We start from the raw sequence: 18,593 nt of genomic DNA, 5'->3' as shown, positions 1-18,593 counted from the left end.
CTGGGAGGTGTACCTACGGTGCTGAGGGGGTGCCTGTGGGGCGTGGGAAGGCGGCTGCTGTAGGGGTGTGCTGGGATGTGTACCGAAGGTGCTAAGGGGGTGCCTGTGGTGTGTGAGGAGGGGCCAGCTGTAGGGGTGTGCTGGGAGGTGTACCTAAGGTTCTGAGGGGGTGCCTGTGGTGTGTGTGTGTGGGGAGGGGGCAGCTGTAGAGGTGTGCTGTGTGGTGTACCTAAGGTGCTGAGGGGGTGCCTGTGGTTTGTGTGTGTGGGGAGGGGGCAGCTGTAGGGGTGTGCTGGGAGGTGTGCCTATGGTGCTGAGGGGGTGCCTGTGGTGTGTGTGTGTGGGGAGGGAGCAGCTGTAGGGGTGTGCTTGTTGGTGTGCCTAAAGTGCTGATGGGGTGGCTGTGGTGTGTGTGTGTGTGTGGGGAGGGGGCAGCTGTAGGGGTGTGCTAGGTGGTATGCCTAAAGTGCTGAGGGGGTGCCTGTGGTGTGTGTGTGTAGAGGGGGCAGCTGTAGGGGTGTGCTGGGAGGTGTACCTAAGGTGCTGAGGGGTGCCTGTGGTGTGTGTGTGGGGAGGGGGCAGCTGTAGGGGTGTCATGAGTATTGTGCCTAAAGTTCTGAGGGGGTGCCTGTGGTGTGTGTGTGTGTGGGGTGGGGGCAGATGTAGGGGTGTGCTGAGAGGTGTACCTAAGGTGCTGTGGGGGTGCCTGTGGTGTGTGTGTGGGGAGGGGGCAGCTGTAGAGGTGTGCTGGGAGGTGTGCCTAAGGTGCTGAGGGGTTGCCTGTAGTGTGTGGGGAGGGAGCGGCTGTAGGGGTGTGCTGGGAGGTGTACCTAAGGTGCTGAGGGAATGCCTGTAGTGTGTGGGGAGGGGGCAGCTGTAGGGGAACACAAAGAAACACAAAGGAAGAACAAACAACAGCAGACCTGCTGGTCCTTACGAGGTTGTTTGTGACAAGCTACACTAACTATCTAATCAAAGGTGGAAGATGAAGGACAGCAAAGGTGAAGGCTCCTCCCCACCCCCCCATCCCTCCAGCCAAAGCTGGCAGGAAAGGAAAAAGAACCATGCAGCATGGAAAAACTGCATGGAATTTATGTAGGAAAGAGGAAAGCACTACCATTACTGCTACCACTAACCGGGCAATAAAAGCGGACAAGGACACCAGTATTCGAAAGAACTTAACGTTATTACGACAATGAGTAATATCTTAGTTGCTGGTTGGATTCAAAACACTTGTCTAATCTATTCTTGAAGGCCGTAACTGTTGTACTATCAACGACATCACAGGGTAGAGAGTTCCAAAAATTAACAACTCGATTGAAGAAGAAGTGTTTAGCTTCGTGCGACGAGAATCTTTTACCACTTATCTTCAAATTGTGATTTCTTCTTGTTCTATTTGATCGATCAATTGTAAAGTAATCTTCCGCATTAATATCACTGAATCCTTTGAACATTTTAAACACTTCTATTAGATCGCCTCGCATTCTTCGTTTTGATAGGCTGAATAAATTTACTTTTTTAAGCCTTTGTTCATATGACAAATTTCTCAACCTAGGAATCATCTTTGTTACTCTTCGTTGGACCCGTTCCAACTTTTCTATGTCTTTTCTGTAGTAGGGAGACCAAAACTGTACACAGTACTCTAGACGGGGTCGAACCAACGAATTATACAGTTTTAATATTACTTTTTCCGATTTATTTTTAAAGACTCGTCCGATGAAGCCAACCAATTTGTTTTCAGTTTTAACTACCTCTGAACAATGTTGACCGGGCTTTAAATCGCTTGATAGTGATTCCAAGATCCTTTTCTTTACTTACGTACCGAACGCGATTGTTATTTTTTCCGATGTACAACACTTTACATTTCTCAACGTTAAATTTCATTTGCCATTGATTGGCCCAACGTGCAAGTCGATCTATATCTGATTGTAAAGCTTCTTCGTCGAGTATCGCAGTTACTTTACTAGCAATTTTTGTGTCATCAGCAAATTTTGATACTTTGCAAGTGAGCCCATCATCGATATCATTAACATAAATTAAGAAGAGCATGGGGCCAAGCACTGATCCTTGAGGTACGCCGCTTTTGACATCGAGCCAGTTAGATGTAACACCGTTTAGAACTACTCTCTGTTTCCGCTCAGAGAGCCAGTCCGCAAGCCAATTGTGAATGTTACCCGAGATACCGTGCGCCAGTAGTTTGCTGAGCAATCGTTGGTGGGGGACCTTATCAAATGCCTTTTGAAAATCCAGATATATGATATCTACTGATCTGCTTTCATCGAACACCTCAAAAATATAGTGAAAAAAATCAAGTAAGTTAGTCAAACACGAACGTTTACTACGGAAGCCATGTTGCGAATTATTTATTATATTATTTTCTTCGAAGAATTTCACCATATTGTCGCGAATGATAGTCTCCATTAACTTACAAACAATAGATGTCAGGCTAATTGGTTGATAGTTTCCTGGATGAGACTTGTCCCCCTTTTTGAAAATTGGTGTGACATTTGCAAGTTTCCAATCCGACGGAACTTTTCCAGCTGTTAAAGATTTATTGAATATGATGGAAAGCGGTTTACAAATTTCATGTTTGATTTCTTTTAAGACCCTAGGGGTAATTTTGTCTGGACCAGGAGCTTTGCTTACTTTAATCTTTTCAATTGTGCGTAAATTGTCACTTCCTACGATGAGCACGCCACTTAACATCTTTTCGGTCCTTCTAACCTCCGGCGGTTGGGGTGATAAACAATCTTCGTCGGTAAATACGGATGCGAAAAAGTTATTTAGGATTGTAGCCATTTCATTTTCATCGTTCGTGTGGTTACCATTTTCATTAGCAAGCGGTCCGATACCACAAGTGAGTGACTTTTTATTATTTACATAGCTGAAAAATTCTTGAGTATTAGATTTACTTGTTTCCGCTATATATTCTTCAAGATTTGTCTTGCTTCGTTTTATTAATTTCTTGGTTTCGCGGCGAATTCTGTCCAACTCTAGTTTGTCAGCCTCGCTCTGAGACGATATGTACCTACTGTATACGCGTTTTTTAAGAGATAGGCTATTTTGAATTTCGTTATTCCACCATTTGGGTTTCTTCTTAGAAGCTGAACGTCTGTTACGATAGGGTACGCATATGCTTATGGCATTGTTCAATATTGTGGTGAAGGCCCCCCAAGATTTATCAATATCTGTTTCCGCCGTGATTTCAGTCCAGTCAGAATTATTTAGAATTGATCGGAGTCTTATGAAATTCGCTCTCTGATAATCAGGCACCTTTTCTTTACTAGGAGTTACTTTACTTTCTTTCATATTGATGCTGAATGTGATTGTTCGGTGATCGCTAGAACTAAAAATTGGACCAACATTTACTTCGTTAACTAGATCAGCTGTCGTTGAAAAGATAAGGTCAAGTATATTATTTTCCCGAGTCGGTTCTTGAACGTGTTGATGTAAATCACTTTCTAGTAAATTTGTGTACAGGTCGAGCCCTGTATGACAATTCAACGGTTCACCCCATCTTTTCACTGGCAAGTTAAAGTCCCCAACAATTACTGCCTCGCAACTGCTACTTGTTTCTAATAATAATTCACTTAATGCGTGGTCGCTATCAAGAGTCTGCCTTGGCGGTCTGTAGATAAGTCCAATTACTATTTTACGAGATTTATTTTTAATTTCAATGAAGACCGTGTCTACATTGGTTATAATATCTGTTTTCACGGATACTGGACGGAGAGAGTTGTGGATATAAAAGATAACGCCTCCACCCTGTCTGTTCTCTCTTTCATGACTAAAAATGGTATAACCCGGTAATCTATATTCCGCAATGAAATCTCTATTTGAAGTGTCTATCCAAGATTCTATGACTCCGATGATGTGATAATGATTTGTAGCTGCGAGGACTTCTGGGAGCTGGGAGGTGTGCCCAAGGTGCTGAGGGGGTGCCTGTGGTGTGTGTGTGGGGAGGGGACAGCTGCAGGGGTGTGCTGGGAGGTGTACCTAAGGTGCTGAGGGAGTGTCTGTGGTGTTTGAGGAGGGGGCAGCTGTAATGGTGTGCTAGGATGTGTACCTAAGGTGCTGAGGGGGTGCCTGTGGTGTGTGGGGAGGAGGCAGCTGTAGGGGGGTGCTGGGAGGTGTACCTAAGGTGCTGAGGTAGTGCCTGTGGTGTGTGGGGAGGGGGCAGCTGTAGGGATGTGCTGGTAGATGTACATAAGGTGCTGAGGGGTTGCCTGAAGTGTGTTGGGAGGGGGCAGCTGTAGGGGTGTGCTGGGATGTGTACCTAAGGTGCTGAGGGGGTGCCTGTGGTGTTTCGTGAGGAGGCTCTGTAGGGGTGGGCTGGAAGGTGTACCTAAGGTTCTGAGGGAGTGCCTGTGGTGTGTGGGGAGGGGGCAGCTGTACGGGTGTGCTGGGAGGTGTGCCCAAGGTGCTGAGGGGGTGCCTGTGGTGTGTGTGTGGGGAGGGGACAGCTGTAGGGATGTGCTGGGAGGTGTACCTAAGGTGCTGAGGGGGGTGCCTGTGGTGTGTGGGTAGGGGGCAGCTGTAGGGGTGTGCTGGGAGGTGTACCTAAGGTGCTGAGGGAGTGCCTGTGGTGTGTGGGGAGGGGGCAGTTGTAGGGGTGTGCTGGGAGGTGTGCCCAAGGTGCTGAGGGGGTGAAAGTGGTGTGTGGGGAGGGGGCAGCTGTAGGGGTGTGCTGGGAGGTGTACCTAAGGTGCTGAGGGAGTGCCTGTGGTGTGTGTGTTGGGAGGGGGCACCTGTAGAGGTGTGCTGGGAGGTGTGCCTAAGGTGCTGAGGGGGTGCCGGTGGTGTGTGTGTAGGGAGGGGGCAGCTGTAGGGGTGTGCTGAGAGGTGTGCCTAAGGTGCTGAGCGGGTGCCTGTTGTGTGTGTGTGGGGAGGGGGCAGTTGTAGGGGTATGCTGTGAGGTGTGCCTAAGGTGCTGAGGGGGTGCCTGTGGTGTGAGTGTGGAGAGGGGGCAGCTATAGGGGTATGCTAGGAGGTGAGCCTAAGGTGCTGTGTGTGTGGGGAGGACTCAGCTATAGGGGTGTGCTGGGAGGTGAACCTAAGGTGCTGAGGGGGTGCCTGTGGTGTATGGGGAGGAGGCAGCTGTAGAGGTGGTATGGAAGGTGTGCCTAAGGTGCTGAGAGGGTGCCTGTGGTGTGTGTGTGTGTGTGTGGAGAGGGGGCAGCTGTAGGGGTGTGCTGGGAGGTGTACCTAAGGTGCTGAGGGGGTGGCTGTGGTGTGTGTGTGCGGGGGAGGGGCAGCTGTGGGGTGTGCTGGGAGGTGCCCTAAGGTGCTGAGGGGTGGCTGTGGTGTGTGTGTGTGGGAGGGGCAGCTGTGGGGTGTGCTGGGAGGTGTACCTAAGGGTGCTGAGGGGTGCCTGTGGTGTGTGTGTGGGAGGGGCAGCTGTAGGGGTGTGCTGGGAGGTGTACCTAAGGTGCTGAGGGGTGCCTGTGGTGTGTGTGTGGGGGGAGGGGGCAGCTGTGGGAGTGTGCTGGGAGGTGTACCTACGGTGCTGAGGGGGTGGCTGTGGTGTGTGTGTGGGGAGGGGGCAGCTGTAGGGGTGTGCTGGGAGGTGTACCTAAGGTGCTGAGGGGGTACCTGTGGTGTGTGTGTGGGGAGGGGGCAGCTGTAGGGGTGTGCTGGGAGGTGTGCCTAAGGTGCTAAATGGAGTACCTGTGGTGTGTGGGGAGGGGGCAGCTGTAGGGGTGTGCTGATAGGTGTACCTAAGGTGCTGAGGGAGTGCCTGTGGTGTGTGGGTAGGGGGCAGCTGTAGGGGTGTGTTGTGAGGTGTTCCTAGTGTGCTGAGGGGGTGCCAATGGTGTGTGTGTGGGGAGGGGGCAGCTGTAGGGGTGTGCTGGGAGGTGTACCTAAGGTGCTGAGGGGGTTCCTGTGGTGTGTGATGAGGGGGCTGCTGTAGAGGTGTGCAAAGTGGTGTACCTAAGGTGCTAAGGGAGTACCTGTGGTGTGTGGGGAGGGGGCAGCTGTAGGAGTGTGCTGAGAGGTGTGCCTAAGGTGCTGAGGGGGTGCCTGTGGTGTGTGTGTGTGGGGAGGTAGCAGCTGTAGGGGTGTGCTGGGAGGTGTACCTAAGGTGCTGAGGGGGTGCCTGTGGTGTGTGTGTGTGTGGGGAGGGGTCAGCTGTAGGGGTGTGCTGGGTGGTACCCTAAGGTGCTGAGGGGGTGCTTGTGGTGTGTGTGTGGGGGGCTGGGGCAGCTCTATGGTGGTGCTGGGAGGTGTGCCTATGGTGCTGAGGGGGTGCCTGTGGTGTGTGCGTGTGGGGAGGGGGCAGCTGTAGGGGTGTGCCGGGTGGTGTGCCTAAGGTGCTGAGGGATTGCCTGTGGTGCGTGGGGAGGGGGCAGCAGTAGGGTTGTGCTGATAGGTGTACCTAAGGCGCTGAGGGAGTGCCTGTGGTGTGTGGGGAGGGGGCAGCTGTAGGGGTGTGCTGGGAGGTGTACCTAAGGTGCTGAGGGAGTGCCTGTGGTGTGTGGGGAGGGGGCAGCTGTACGGGTGTGCTGTGAGGTGTTCCTAGTGTGCTGAGGGGTGCCAATGGTGTGTGTGGGGAGGGGCAGCAGTAGGGTTGTGATGGGAGGTGTGCCTATGGTGCTGAGGGTGTGCCTGTGGTGTGTGGGGAGGGGGCAGCTGTAGGGGTGTGCTGTGAGGTGTTCCTTGTGTGCTGTGGGGGTGGCAATGGTGTGTGTGGGGAGGGGCAGCAGGGTTGTGCTGAGGGGTGTACGTAAGGTGCTGAGGGAGTGGCTGGGGTGTGTGGGGGGGGGGCCGCGGTGGGGGTGTGCGGGGAGGTGCCCAAGGTGCTGAGGGGTGCCTGTGGTGTGTGGGGAGGAGGCAGCTGTAGGGATGTGCTGGGAGGTGTACCTAAGGTGCTGAGGGGGGTGCCTGTGGTGTGTGGGTAGGGGGCAGCTGTAGGGGTGTGCTGGGAGGTGTACCTAAGGTGCTGAGGGAGTGCCTGTAGTGTGTGGGGAGGGGGCAGTTGGTGTGTGCTTGGAGGTGTGCCCAAGGTGCTGAGGGGGTGAAAGTGGTGTGTGGGGAGGGGGCAGCTGTAGGGGTGTGCTGGGAGGTGTACCTAAGGTGCTGAGGGGGTGCCTGTGGTGTGTGGGGAGGGGGCAGCTGTACGGGTGTGCTGATAGGTGTACCTAAGGCGCTGAGGGAGTGCCTGTGGTATGTGGGGAGGGGGCAGCTGTAGGGGTGTGCTGGGAGGTGTACCTAAGGTGCTGAGGGAGTGCCTGTGGTGTGTGGGGAGGGGGCAGCTGTAGGGGTGTGCTGTGAGGTGTTCCAAGTGTGCTGAGGGGGTGCCAATGGTGTGTGTGTGGGGAGGGGGCAGCAGTAGGGTTGTGCTGGGAGGTGTACCTAAGGTGCTGAGGGAGTGCCTGTGGTGTGTGGGGCGGGGGCAGCTGTTGGGGTGTGCTGTAAGGTGTTCCTAGTGTGCTGAGGGGGTGGCAATGGTGTGTGGGGAGGGGGCAGCTGTAGGGGTGTGCTGGGAGGTGTACCTAAGGTGCTGAGGGAGTGCCTGTGGTGTGTGGGGAGTGGGAAGCTGTAGGGGTGTGCTAGGAGGTGTACCTAAGGTGCAGAGGGGGTGCCTGTGGTGTGTGGGGAGGAGGCAGCTGTAGGCGTGTGCTGGGAGGTGTACCTAAGGTGCTGAGGGGGTGCCTGTGGTGTGTGGGGAGGAGGCGGTTGTAGGGGTGTGCTGGGAGGAGGCAGCTGTAAGCGTGTGCTGGGAGGTGTACCTAAGGTGCTGTGGGAGTGCCAGTGGTGTGTGGGGAGGGGGCAGCTGTAGGGGTGTGCTGGGAGGTGTACCTAAGGTGCTGAGGCGGTGCCCGTGGTGTGTGGAGAGGGGGCAGCTGTAGGGGTGTGCTGGGAGGCGTACCTAAGGTGCTGAGGGGGTGCCTATGGTGTGTGTGTGGGGAGGGGGCAGCTGTAGGGGTGTGCTGCTAGGTGTACCTAAGGTGCTGAGGGAGTGCCTGTGGTGTGTGGGGTGGGGGCAGCTGTTGGGGTGTGCTGTGAGGTGTTCCTAGTGTGCTGAGGGGGTGCCAATGGTGTGTGTGTGGGGAGGGGGCAGCAGTAGGGTTGTGCTGGGAGGTGTACCTAAGGTGCTGAGGGAGTGCCTGTGGTGTGTGGGGAGGGGGCAGCTGTAGGGGTGTGCTGTGAGGTGTTCCTAGTGTGCTGAGGGGGTGGCAATGGTGTGTGTGTGGGGAGGGGGCAGCAGTAGGGTTGTGCTGGGAGGTGTACCTAAGGTGCTGAGGGAGTGCCTGTGGTGTGTGGGGAGGGGGCAGCTGTAGGGGTGTGCTGGGAGGTGTGCCCAAGGTGCTGAGGGGGTGCCTGTGGTGTGTGTGTGGGGAGGGGACAGCTGTAGGGATGTGCTGGGAGGTGTACCTAAGGTGCTGAGGGAGTGCCTGTGGTGTGTGGGGAGGGGGCAGCTGTAGGGGTGTGCTGGGAGGTGTACCTAAGGTGCTGAGGGAGTGCCTGTAGTGTGTGGGGAGGGGGCAGTTGTAGGGGTGTGCTGGGAGGTGTGCCCAAGGTGCTGAGGGGTGAAAGTGGTGTGTGGGAGGGGCAGCTGTAGGGGTGTGCTGGGAGGTGTACCTAAGGTGCTGAGGGGGTGCCTGTGGTGTGTGGGAAGGGGGCAGCTGTACGGGTGTGCTGATAGGTGTACCTAAGGCGCTGAGGGAGTGCCTGTGGTGTGTGGGGAGGGGGCAGCTGTAGGGGTGTGCTGGGAGGTGTACCTAAGGTGCTGAGGAGTGCCTGTGGTGTGTGGGGAGGGGCCAGCTGTAGGGGTGTGCTGTGAGGTGTTCCAAGTGTGCTGAGGGGTGCCAATGGTGTGTGTGTGGGAGGGGGCAGCAGTAGGGTTGTGCTGGGAGGTGTACCTAAGGTGCTGAGGGAGTGCCTGTGGTGTGTGGGGAGGGGGCAGCTGTAGGGGTGTGCTGTGAGGTGTTCCTAGTGTGCTGAGGGGGTGGCAATGGTGTGTGAGGGGAGGGGGCAGCAGTAGGGTTGTGCTGGGAGGTGTACCTAAGGTGCTGAGGGAGTGCCTGTGGTGTGTGGGGAGTGGGAAGCTGTAGGGGTGTGCTAGGAGGTGTACCTAAGGTGCAGAGGGGGTGCCTGTGGTGTGTGGGGAGGAGGCAGCTGTAGGCGTGTGCTGGGAGGTGTACCTAAGGTGCTGAGGGGGTGCCTGTGGTGTGTGGGGAGGAGGCGGTTGTAGGGGTGTGCTGGGAGGAGGCAGCTGTAAGCGTGTGCTGGGAGGTGTACCTAAGGTGCTGTGGGAGTGCCAGTGGTGTGTGGGGAGGGGGCAGCTGTAGGGGTGTGCTGGGAGGTGTACCTAAGGTGCTGAGGCGGTGCCCGTGGTGTGTGGAGAGGGGGCAGCTGTAGGGGTGTGCTGGGAGGCGTACCTAAGGTGCTGAGGGGGTGCCTATGGTGTGTGTGTGGGGAGGGGGCAGCAGTAGGGGTGTGCTGATAGGTGTACCTAAGGTGCTGAGGGAGTGCCTGTGGTGTGTGGGTAGGGGGCAGCTGTAGGGGTGTGCTGTGAGGTGTTCCTAGTGTGCTGAGGGGGTGCCAATGGTGTGTGTGTGGGGAGGGGGCAGCAGTAGGGTTGTGCTGGGAGGTGTACCTAAGGTGCTGAGGGAGTGCCTGTGGTGTGTGGGGAGGGGGCAGCTGTAGGGGTGTGCTAGGAGGTGTACCTAAGGTGCTGAGGGGGTGCCTGTGGTGTGTGGGGATGAGGCAGCTGTAGGCGTGTGCTGGGAGGTGTACCTAAGGTGCTTAGGGGGTGCCTGTGCTGTGAGTGTGGGGAGGAGGCAGCTGTAAGGGTGTGCTGGGAGGTGTACCTAAGGTGCTGTGGGAGTGCCAATGGTGTGTGGGGAGGGGGCAGCTGTAGGGGTGTGCTGGGAAGTGTACCTAATGTGCTGAGGCGGTGCCTGTGGTGTGTGGGGAGGAGGCAGCTGTAGGGGTGTGCTGGGAGGTGTACCTAAGGTGCTGAGGGGGTGCCTGTGGTGTGTGGGGAGGGGGCAGCTGTAGGGGTGTGCTGGGAGGTGTACCTAAGGTGCTGCGGGGGTGCCAGTGGTGTGTTGGGAGGGGGCAGCTGTAGGGGTGTGCTGGGAGGTGTACCTAAGGTGCTGAGGGGGTTGCCTGTGGTGTATGTGTGTGGGGAGAGGGGCCGCTGTAGGGGTGTGCTGGGAAGTGTACCTAAGGTGCTGAGGGGGTGCCTATGGTGTGTGGGGAGGAGGCAGCTGTAGGGGTGTGCTGGGAGGTGTGCCTAAGGTGCAGAGGGGGTGCCTGTGGTGTGTGGGGAGGGGGCAGCTGTAGGGGTGTTCTGGTAGGTGAACCTAAGGTGCTGAGGGGTGCCTGTGGTGTGTGGGGAGGGGGCAGCTGTAATGGTGTGTAGGGTATGCTGTAGGGGTGTGCTGGGAGGTGTACCGAAGGTGCTGAGGGGGTGCCTGTGGTGTGTGTGTGGGGAGGGGGCAGCTGTAGGGGTGTGCTGGGAGGTGTACCTAAGGTTCTGAGGGAGTGCCTGTGGTGTGTGGGGAGGGGGCAGCTGTAATGGTGTGCTGGGATTTATGCCTAAGGTGCTGAGGGGGTGCCTGTGGTGTGTGGGGAGGAGGCAGCTGTAGGGGTGTGCTGGGAGGTGTACCTAAGGTGCTGAGGGGGTGCCTGTGGTGTGTGGGGAGGGGGCAGCTGAAGGGGTGTGCTGGGAGGTGTACCTAAGGTGCTGAGGGGATGCCTGTAGTGTGTGGGGAGGAGGCAGCTGTAGGGGTGTGCTGGGAGGTGTACCTAAGGTGCTTAGGGAGGGCCTGTGGTGTGTGGGGAGATGGCACCTGTAGGGGTGTGCTGCCAGGTGTACCTAATGTGCTGAGGGGGTGCCTGTGGTGTGTGGGGAGGGGCAGCTGTAGGGGTGTGATGGGATGTGTACCTAATGTGCTGAGGGGGTGCCTGTGGTGTGTGGGAAGGGGGCAGCTGTAGGGGTGTGCTGGGAAGTGTTCCTAAGGTTCTGAGGGGGTGTCTGTGGTGTGTGTGTGGGTAGGGGGCAGCTGTAGGGGTGTGTTGGGAGGTGTACCTAAGGTGCTGAGGGGTTACCTGTGGTGTGTGGGGAGGAGGCAGCTGTAGGGGTGTGCTGGGAAGTGTGCCTAAGGTGCTGAGGGAGAACCTGTGGTGTGTGGGAAGGAGGCAGCTGTAGGGGTGTGCTGGGAGGTGTGCTTAAGGTGGTGAGGGGGAGCCTTTGGTGTGTGGGGAGGTGGCAGCTGTAGGGGTGTGCTGGGAGGTGTACCTAAGGTGCTGAAGGAGTGCCTATGGTGTGTGGGGAGGGGGCAGCTGTAGGGGTGTGCTGGGATGTGTACCTAAGGTGCTGAGGGGGTGCCTGTGGTGTGTGGGGAGGGGGCAGCTGTAGGGGTGTGCTGGGAGGTGTACCTAAGGTGCTGAGGGGGTGCCTGTGGTGTGTGTGTGTGGGGAGGGGGCAGCTGTAGGGGTGTGCTGGGTGGTGTGCCTAAGGTGCTGAGGGGGTGCCTGTGGTGTGTGTGTATGGGGGGAGGGGGAGCTGTAGGGGTGTGCTGGGAGGTGTACGTAAGGTGCTGAGGGGGTGCCTGTGGTGTGTGTGTGGGTAGGGGACAGCTGTAGGGGTGTGATGGGTAGTGTGCCTAATGTGCTGAGGGGGTGCCTGTGGTGTGTGTGTGGCGAAGGGGCAGCTGTTAGGGTGTGCTGGGAGGTGTACCTAAGTTGCTGAGAGGGTGCCTGTGGTGTGTGTGTGGCGAAGGGGCAGCTGTTAGGGTGTGCTGGGAGGTGTACCTAAGTTGCTGAGAGGGTGCCTGTGGTGTGTGTGTGGGGAGCATGCAGGTGTAAAGGTGTGCTGGGAGGTGTGCCTAAGGTGCTGAGGGGTTGCCTGTAGTGTGTGGGGAGGGGGCAGCTGTAGGGGTGTGCTGAGAGGTGTACCTAAGGTGCTGAGGGAGTTCCTGTGGTGTGTTAGGAGGGGGCAGCTGTAGGTGTGTGCTGGGAGGTGTGCCCAAGGTGTTGAGGGGGTGCCTGTGGTGTGTGTGTGATGAGGGGGCAGCTGTAGGAGTGTGCTGGGAGGTGTACCTAAGGTGCTGAGGGAGTGCCTGTGGTGTGTGTGGAGGGGGCAGCTGTAATGGTGTGCTGGGATGTTGTAACGTACCTGCCGGCATACCAACACCGCAGAAGCCAGTTAAAAGCCAACTGGGAAAGTTGGGAATAATCCCTTGTACATGGCCATGGTTATATACCGGATCCAGTTTCTCCTCAGCCGAAACAATACCCGTAGAGGTCAATATGTCATAAGTAGATAAGGGAAGAGAGAAAGCTTGCTTGGCACCTGATATAAATCAGCAGAATCCTATATATATATATATATATATATATATATATATATATATATATATATATATATATATATATATATATATATATATATATATATATATATATATATATATATATATATATATATATATATATATATATATATATATATATATATATATATATATATATATATATATATATATATATATATATATATATATATATATATATATATATATATATATATATATATATATATATATATTTATACGTTAGGACTTAGAAATTAAGGGAAAATTAAGTTTAGAATTAACATACAAAAAGACAACCTCAGAAAGGCAGAGGAAGGATAGATTAATGTACCAAGCTGAAAGGCGAGAAGGAAAAGTGTTGGAACCTTGAGGTGGCCACGTCACCAGGAGAGGTAGCGAGGCAACCGCTCTGCCTGGCCAGATTCATTCTGGACTTAACCTTTCCGCACGGCACTGGTAAGCTCACCGCTCGCTAGAGTCCTGAGTGCCTGGGAGTGAGATAGCCCTAGCCGGCGTTCATCAGTGATTCATTCTGGACTTAACCTTTCCGCACGGCACAGGTGAGGGCGCGAGACAAGCTGAAGGCCGGTGTCCAGGGGTTAGACAAGGCGAGTGGCCCGCCACCTTGAAGCCGCCCCCATTGAGAGTCGGGAATGGACCCAGACGCCAGTGATGGACAAGGGTCATGCCCTCAGTCATGAGTGCCTGAATTGAGCCAAGGTAAGGGCGAGCCAGTCCAGTCCCTGCCCCCCCCGCGACCAGCAGGCTGGTGATGGGAGTAGAAGCGGCTCCGAAGCCCCCCTTTAGGCACGGCACAACAACATAGTGTAGCTCTCAGGCCTCCACCCAGCCAAGGAAATTGTCTAAACCGGGTAAGGGGCACCCGCTTGGTGGACTAGGGGCAAACAGTGACCTCACCCCCCCTTTAGCTGTAACAGTCTGGTCTTTCTCTCACACTTACTCTTGTCTTCCTGTTGTTGTTATGAGTGTTTTTTTTGTGTGTGTGCACGCCGGTGCAGGCAGTTGAAATCGGAGTGTCTAGCCAATCGTGCGGTAGCCCTGTGATATATCCCGACATGTGTTCATCTCTCTCGCGTGTAGCATTTGTCAATAAGAATATTAGGGGATTAGAAGAAAGGTTTTCACGTTTGTAAACAATACATGCTACACTTCCTTCGTCTAGTGAGGATATGGTTAGAACCAGAGACCCCTAGACGACTTTTTCTGGAAGAGGCTTAAGCCTTTGACTCCAGCTCCATAGCCTCAGTCAAAATATTAGGTAGGGTTTTCTTTTTTTTGGTGGATATTTTGAACTGTGTATTTAAATGCAATTGTGTATTAACCAAAACATGCTACACTCCCATCGGGAGTGAGGATTATTGTTAGGGGGAAGGGAACTTGGGAAGAAAATCAATAAATTGTCTTCTGCCTATGTCCTGTATTAATGCATACAGCCTTCCTAGCCTAAGGTGCAGTCTCGCAATCTCCCCCACCACGACCTCCGAAGGTAACCATGACCCCACACTACCACACTTGGGACTGAGGATACCATCTACCTCAAGGAACAACCCATAGTAAGCTGGGGAGCGACGGACACTATCTATCAGGTGGGACAGTTGTTAAAGTCAAGTGTTGCCAGGCCTGCCCGTGGCAGGGAGAGTCTGGGGACTAAACAGTTAGTTTAGTTCCGCCCCACCTGGTTCATAGAACTGCCGTTCCTCACTTACAGGCTTTGGGGGTTGTGCCATATTACAACCTCCTGGTGGCAGCTTACAGAGAGGGAACAGCAGGGAATCGAACCCAGCTGTACACTCTCTGAGGTTGAGGAATCTTAGCGTCACTATTTTTCCTCTTCCTCCCTTTTTTTATTTTTTTCAGCCTGTGATGGCCAGGGGTCGAACCCGGGGCTGTTCTATTGGTGTTTCAGCGGTGGGATTTCACTTTAACTAGTTGAGAATTGAACCATTGTGGGAAAGTAACTTATTAGAAACTCATTTTCGGTAAACTTTACAGAGTGAGTTCATGGTGGTTAGGTGTTAGACTGCACCTGAGAGGAAGGTTAGAATATAAGATTTTTTTGGTGTGCATTTAACCTTATATTATCTGTCTGGATTATGCCAAGGGTTGCCTTAGTGGGCCATAGTCAATTACCGGCACACTGGGAAAACGTGTCATGGGAATTGGAAGTATTTAGGGCTCCAGGAGGACATGCGTGTTCTTTCTTCGCAGACAGTCGGTTGACGGATGTGTTAAATAACAAATATGATGTTGTGTTACTGTGGCTAGGTAGCAATGACATTAAGGGTGATACAGTTGCCCAGATCTGGTGGATGAAATAATTAATATAGTCTATATCCTGGAAGAAAAGTGTGAAGCTGAAATAATACAAGTGCTTCTCGAGCCCAAGTTTTACCCATCTGAGTATCCGGTCGATAACAACCAGTATAGGCTCATTCAAAACGGGGTAAATAAGTGACTAAAAACAGTCCTCTCCAATTATTCGTTTCTAAGGTTCAACTCGACATTCTGGCAGTCTAATTTAGCCGCAGATGGGGTACACTTTACTCAGGAAGCCCAAGGTCTGATTAAAGAGAGAATTATACAAATTGTCAATAGTAAACTAGGAGGCGAAGAAAGTGAAGAAAGTAACGATTAATGAAGGTAAAATCAGACCATGGAGAACACCTGTCTTTTGGCGAGGTCTGTGACCTAACCTAACGTCCCTGCGGACCAATGGTAGACTGGGATCGAACTCTAATTCACAGGTCTCTCCAAAACTCGGCTGTCTCCCGGGAAAATTCTTCCCTGTTGTAGTAATTGTTATCATGTCAGACCCATTGGAAAACATGGAAGGAGCTGTCGGTGGTAAGGAGTGGCAGGGAGCCCCTGAACAGGAGTCATTCGAGGAGGATGCCAAAGCCCCTAAACAGGAGTTAGTCGAGGGGGATGCCAGGGCCCAACTAGAACGTACGCAGGAAGAACTTAGACAACTGAGGGGCATAGTCATAGAGCAGGTCAGGGCCATGCAACTGTTGGAACAACGGGTACAGGAACCACCCCAAAGGGTCGCCTCGCCTGCGAGAAGGTACACGAGTATCAAACCGAGGGACATCCCCACGCTACAACTTAGTCAGTTGGATGGAATCAAGGCCGCGGGAACATTGAGTCTTTTTTTTTATCAAATCGAAAGCTGTTCCATTCATGATGAAGGAAGGGTGAACATTGCCAAGGTTAGAGTCGATTCCGAGATCGCCTTGTTGTTAAGGAATGTACAGGAGAAGGGAAGGGCAAATACATGGGCCGGAGTGAAGACATTCTTTAGGGGAGAGTTCGCGGCGGACATCGCCTTTGATAGGGGATGGAAGGAAGTGGAAGGAATGAAGTATGATTGGGCGAAAAGCCCACAGGCCTTCACTAACGCCCTCATTTGTAAATACGCCCTGTTAGAAAGTACTTACCCCAGGGAAACCCTGCCAAATCGCAACCAATTTATCAAAAAGAAACTCTGGAGGGGACTAACCAAGGACACCAGAGACCGGGTCGAAACGTTCCTAGACCAGGAGTATCCCTTAAATAAGTTTGTAGATAGAATGGAATATGAAAGGCAGTTTCTGCTAGACAGAGCCAAGGCCTATGTCTGCACGGTCCCCGAAGACCGACCTAAGACCCTGCCAGAACCACAGGTAGGCACCACAGAATCCCCTATCGCAGGAAAAAGCGAAATGGGAGAGTTAAAAGAGACCATTAAGGGCTTAGCGGATAAGCTGCAAAGGTTGGAGTTCAACTCCGTGTATTGCCCCTATTGCAGAATCAACGGTCATTCGTATCGGGATTGCACTAGGCGCCCTCCTCCAGGGGCCTGTTTTGACTGCCTCAGGCAAAATTGTAGGCGCGGCTCGTCAAACTGCCCGGCGAGAACAAATCGTAGAAATTGATATACGGAGAGTCACACGTCACCTACTATCTCGGTAGTGGTCAATGGTCGGGTAGTACAAGCCTTAGTAGACACTGGTAGTGGGTATACCCTAGTTCGTCATGCAACAGCTTTGAGACTGGGAGCAGAGATCAATGAGAGAAGAATTCCTCCCAACCTTCAAGGAGTCACAGGATCCCCACTAAGAATCCTGGGAATGGTGTGCCTAGAAATAGGAATAGGTGAACAAGGCACCTCCAGGTTGTGGTTACCAGTAGTTCCCGACAATTACATCGGAAGTGATCTACTATTAGGATGTGACGTGTTAGGACAGGCCCCCATGACATGGAATAATAAGCAAGGTACTTTGGGGCGGTACAGTACACCCAATCCGCTACGTAGCCAAACGACACGGTAAAGTAGAACGAGTTCGCATAGTACCGGGGACGATCGAACCCTTCAGGCCCACCTTGAGAGTAAACAACCCGATCGAGATTCCATCCTTCCGGACTGAGTTGTACCCTCTCACGGTATCGGAGCTTCCGGGAACCATTTTGCTGGTATCCCCCCATCAAACCCCTAGGCACGATTTTGTCTGCAGAGTGACAGAGGAAAGGCAGGTGTTTGTTCCCATATATAATCCAAACAAAACTCACCAGATTTTCCGAAAAGGTACCTACCTCGGCTCCTACGAACCCGTGCAAGTCATAGAAGAGCTTAACTCACCGGGAAAAGGCCCAGATGTGGCGGAGAATAAGGTTCACGTGAACATTAGTATCGGTAATGATTTGCTCCCCCATGCTGACCACCCCAGGGACAAGGGAAGCCGAGAAGACAAACTGAAATCCCTGTTAGCTCTCCAAGATTTCAGCCATCTGTCGGAGGAGGAAAAGAAGGTCCTTTTTCATGTTATTAAGGAAAATAACGAACTATTCATTTTACACCCCTCAGAGATCGGGAAGATAAGAGCTCCACCGGTAAAGATTGCCGTAGAAATCCCTATTCCGGTTAGAGGACCCAAGTATAGGTATCCTGAGAAGGCCAAAGCAATCATAGAGAAATTAGTAGGGGACATGGAAGAGAAGGGGGTGATCGAGCCCTCTACAGCAGCCTGGTTGAGCCCTATCGTCTTGGTATCAAAACCAGACGGCTCCAAAAGGATGTGTTTGGATTATCGAGGAGTAAACAAACACTTAGCTACGGACATTTACCCATTACCCCGTCTAGAAGAACTAGTAGAGGTTGCGTCAGGGAACAAATACTATGCTACCCTAGATCTCAAGGAGGCATATTTTCAAGTAGAGCTGGAGGAAAACAGCAGAGATCTAACCACCTTCAGTGATGGAGTGTCCTTATACCGCTTTAAAAGACTCCCCTTCGGGTTGAGCTGTAGCCCAGCCATTTTCTCCAGACAAATTGCCCAGGTATTAACTCCTCTAATCAAGCAAGGATTGGTAAAGAACTATTTAGATGACATCGTTATTTTTGGGCCAGATTTCCAGACCTTGGTGGAACGGTTAAGTCAGCTCTTCGACACCCTCAGAGAAAAAGGGGTTAAGGTTAATATTAGTAAAAGCAAATTTGGGCAAAGACAAGTAAAATTCTTGGGGCACATCCTGTCCGAAAAGGGATGTCAACCAGATCCCGCTAATATCGAGGCCATAGTGGCCCAAAAGCCCCCAAGCAACATCAGGGAGGTGAGAAGATTCCTCGGCATGTGCGGGTTTTACAGGGAACATGTACCGAGCTATGCAGAAATTACCGCCCCTCTAACAGACTTAACCAGAAAAACACCCTTCCTGTGGACACAGAAATGTCAAAGGGCCTTTGAGCAAATGAAGGAGAAACTTACGCAGGCTCCTATACTGGTGAGAGCTGATGTAACCAAACCATTTTATGTCACCACCGACGCCAGCAATACCCATGTAGGAGGAGTACTAAGTCAGATAGCACCAGACGGCACCAATAGAGCCATAGGATATTTTTCAAAGAAGCTAAAGCCCACAGAAATTAGATACGCTACTGTGGATCGCGAGGCTCTCGCGGTCGTCCTCACCTGTCGGCAGTTCCATCATTATTTATGGGGAACCAAATTCACTATCATAACGGACCATCAACCCCTAGTTAGTATCTTCAAAAGGAAAACAAAATCTCCCAGAATGAACAGGTGGATATTAGAAATGAGAGAGTATAGCTTTAAAATTCAGTACATAAAGGGGAAATATAATGTGGCTGACCAGCTTTCTCGCCCGGTGCAATTAATACCTCCACCACCAGCAGACACCATCTTAGGAAAGACTAAGGAGGAAATCAGAACCTTGCAATTAGAAGAAGGCCGGTGGGTTCAGATG

The 18,593-nt window shown here is 52.8% G+C and overlaps 1 protein-coding gene across 1 annotated transcript in view; it reads right to left on the bottom strand.

The window, feature by feature from the left end:
* The window catches only part of LOC127009115 (rho family-interacting cell polarization regulator 1-like), a 39,330-nt gene extending 27,190 nt beyond the window's left edge, over positions 1–12,140 (bottom strand). The window contains exons 1-5 of the mRNA XM_050881900.1: positions 12,131–12,140; positions 9,742–9,789; positions 8,447–8,524; positions 6,497–6,835; positions 5,952–5,975 (exon numbers count right to left, since the gene is read on the bottom strand). Coding sequence (XP_050737857.1) covers positions 5,952–5,975; positions 6,497–6,835; positions 8,447–8,524; positions 9,742–9,789; positions 12,131–12,140 — 499 coding nt within the window. The remainder of the gene's footprint in view (positions 1–5,951; positions 5,976–6,496; positions 6,836–8,446; positions 8,525–9,741; positions 9,790–12,130) is intronic.
* Positions 12,141–18,593: the final 6,453 nt, after the last annotated feature.

This window comes from Eriocheir sinensis, chromosome 39 (genome assembly GCF_024679095.1).
Source record: "Eriocheir sinensis breed Jianghai 21 chromosome 39, ASM2467909v1, whole genome shotgun sequence".
NCBI lineage: Eukaryota > Metazoa > Arthropoda > Malacostraca > Decapoda > Varunidae > Eriocheir > Eriocheir sinensis.
This window is presented reverse-complemented; position numbering and strand designations above follow the sequence as displayed.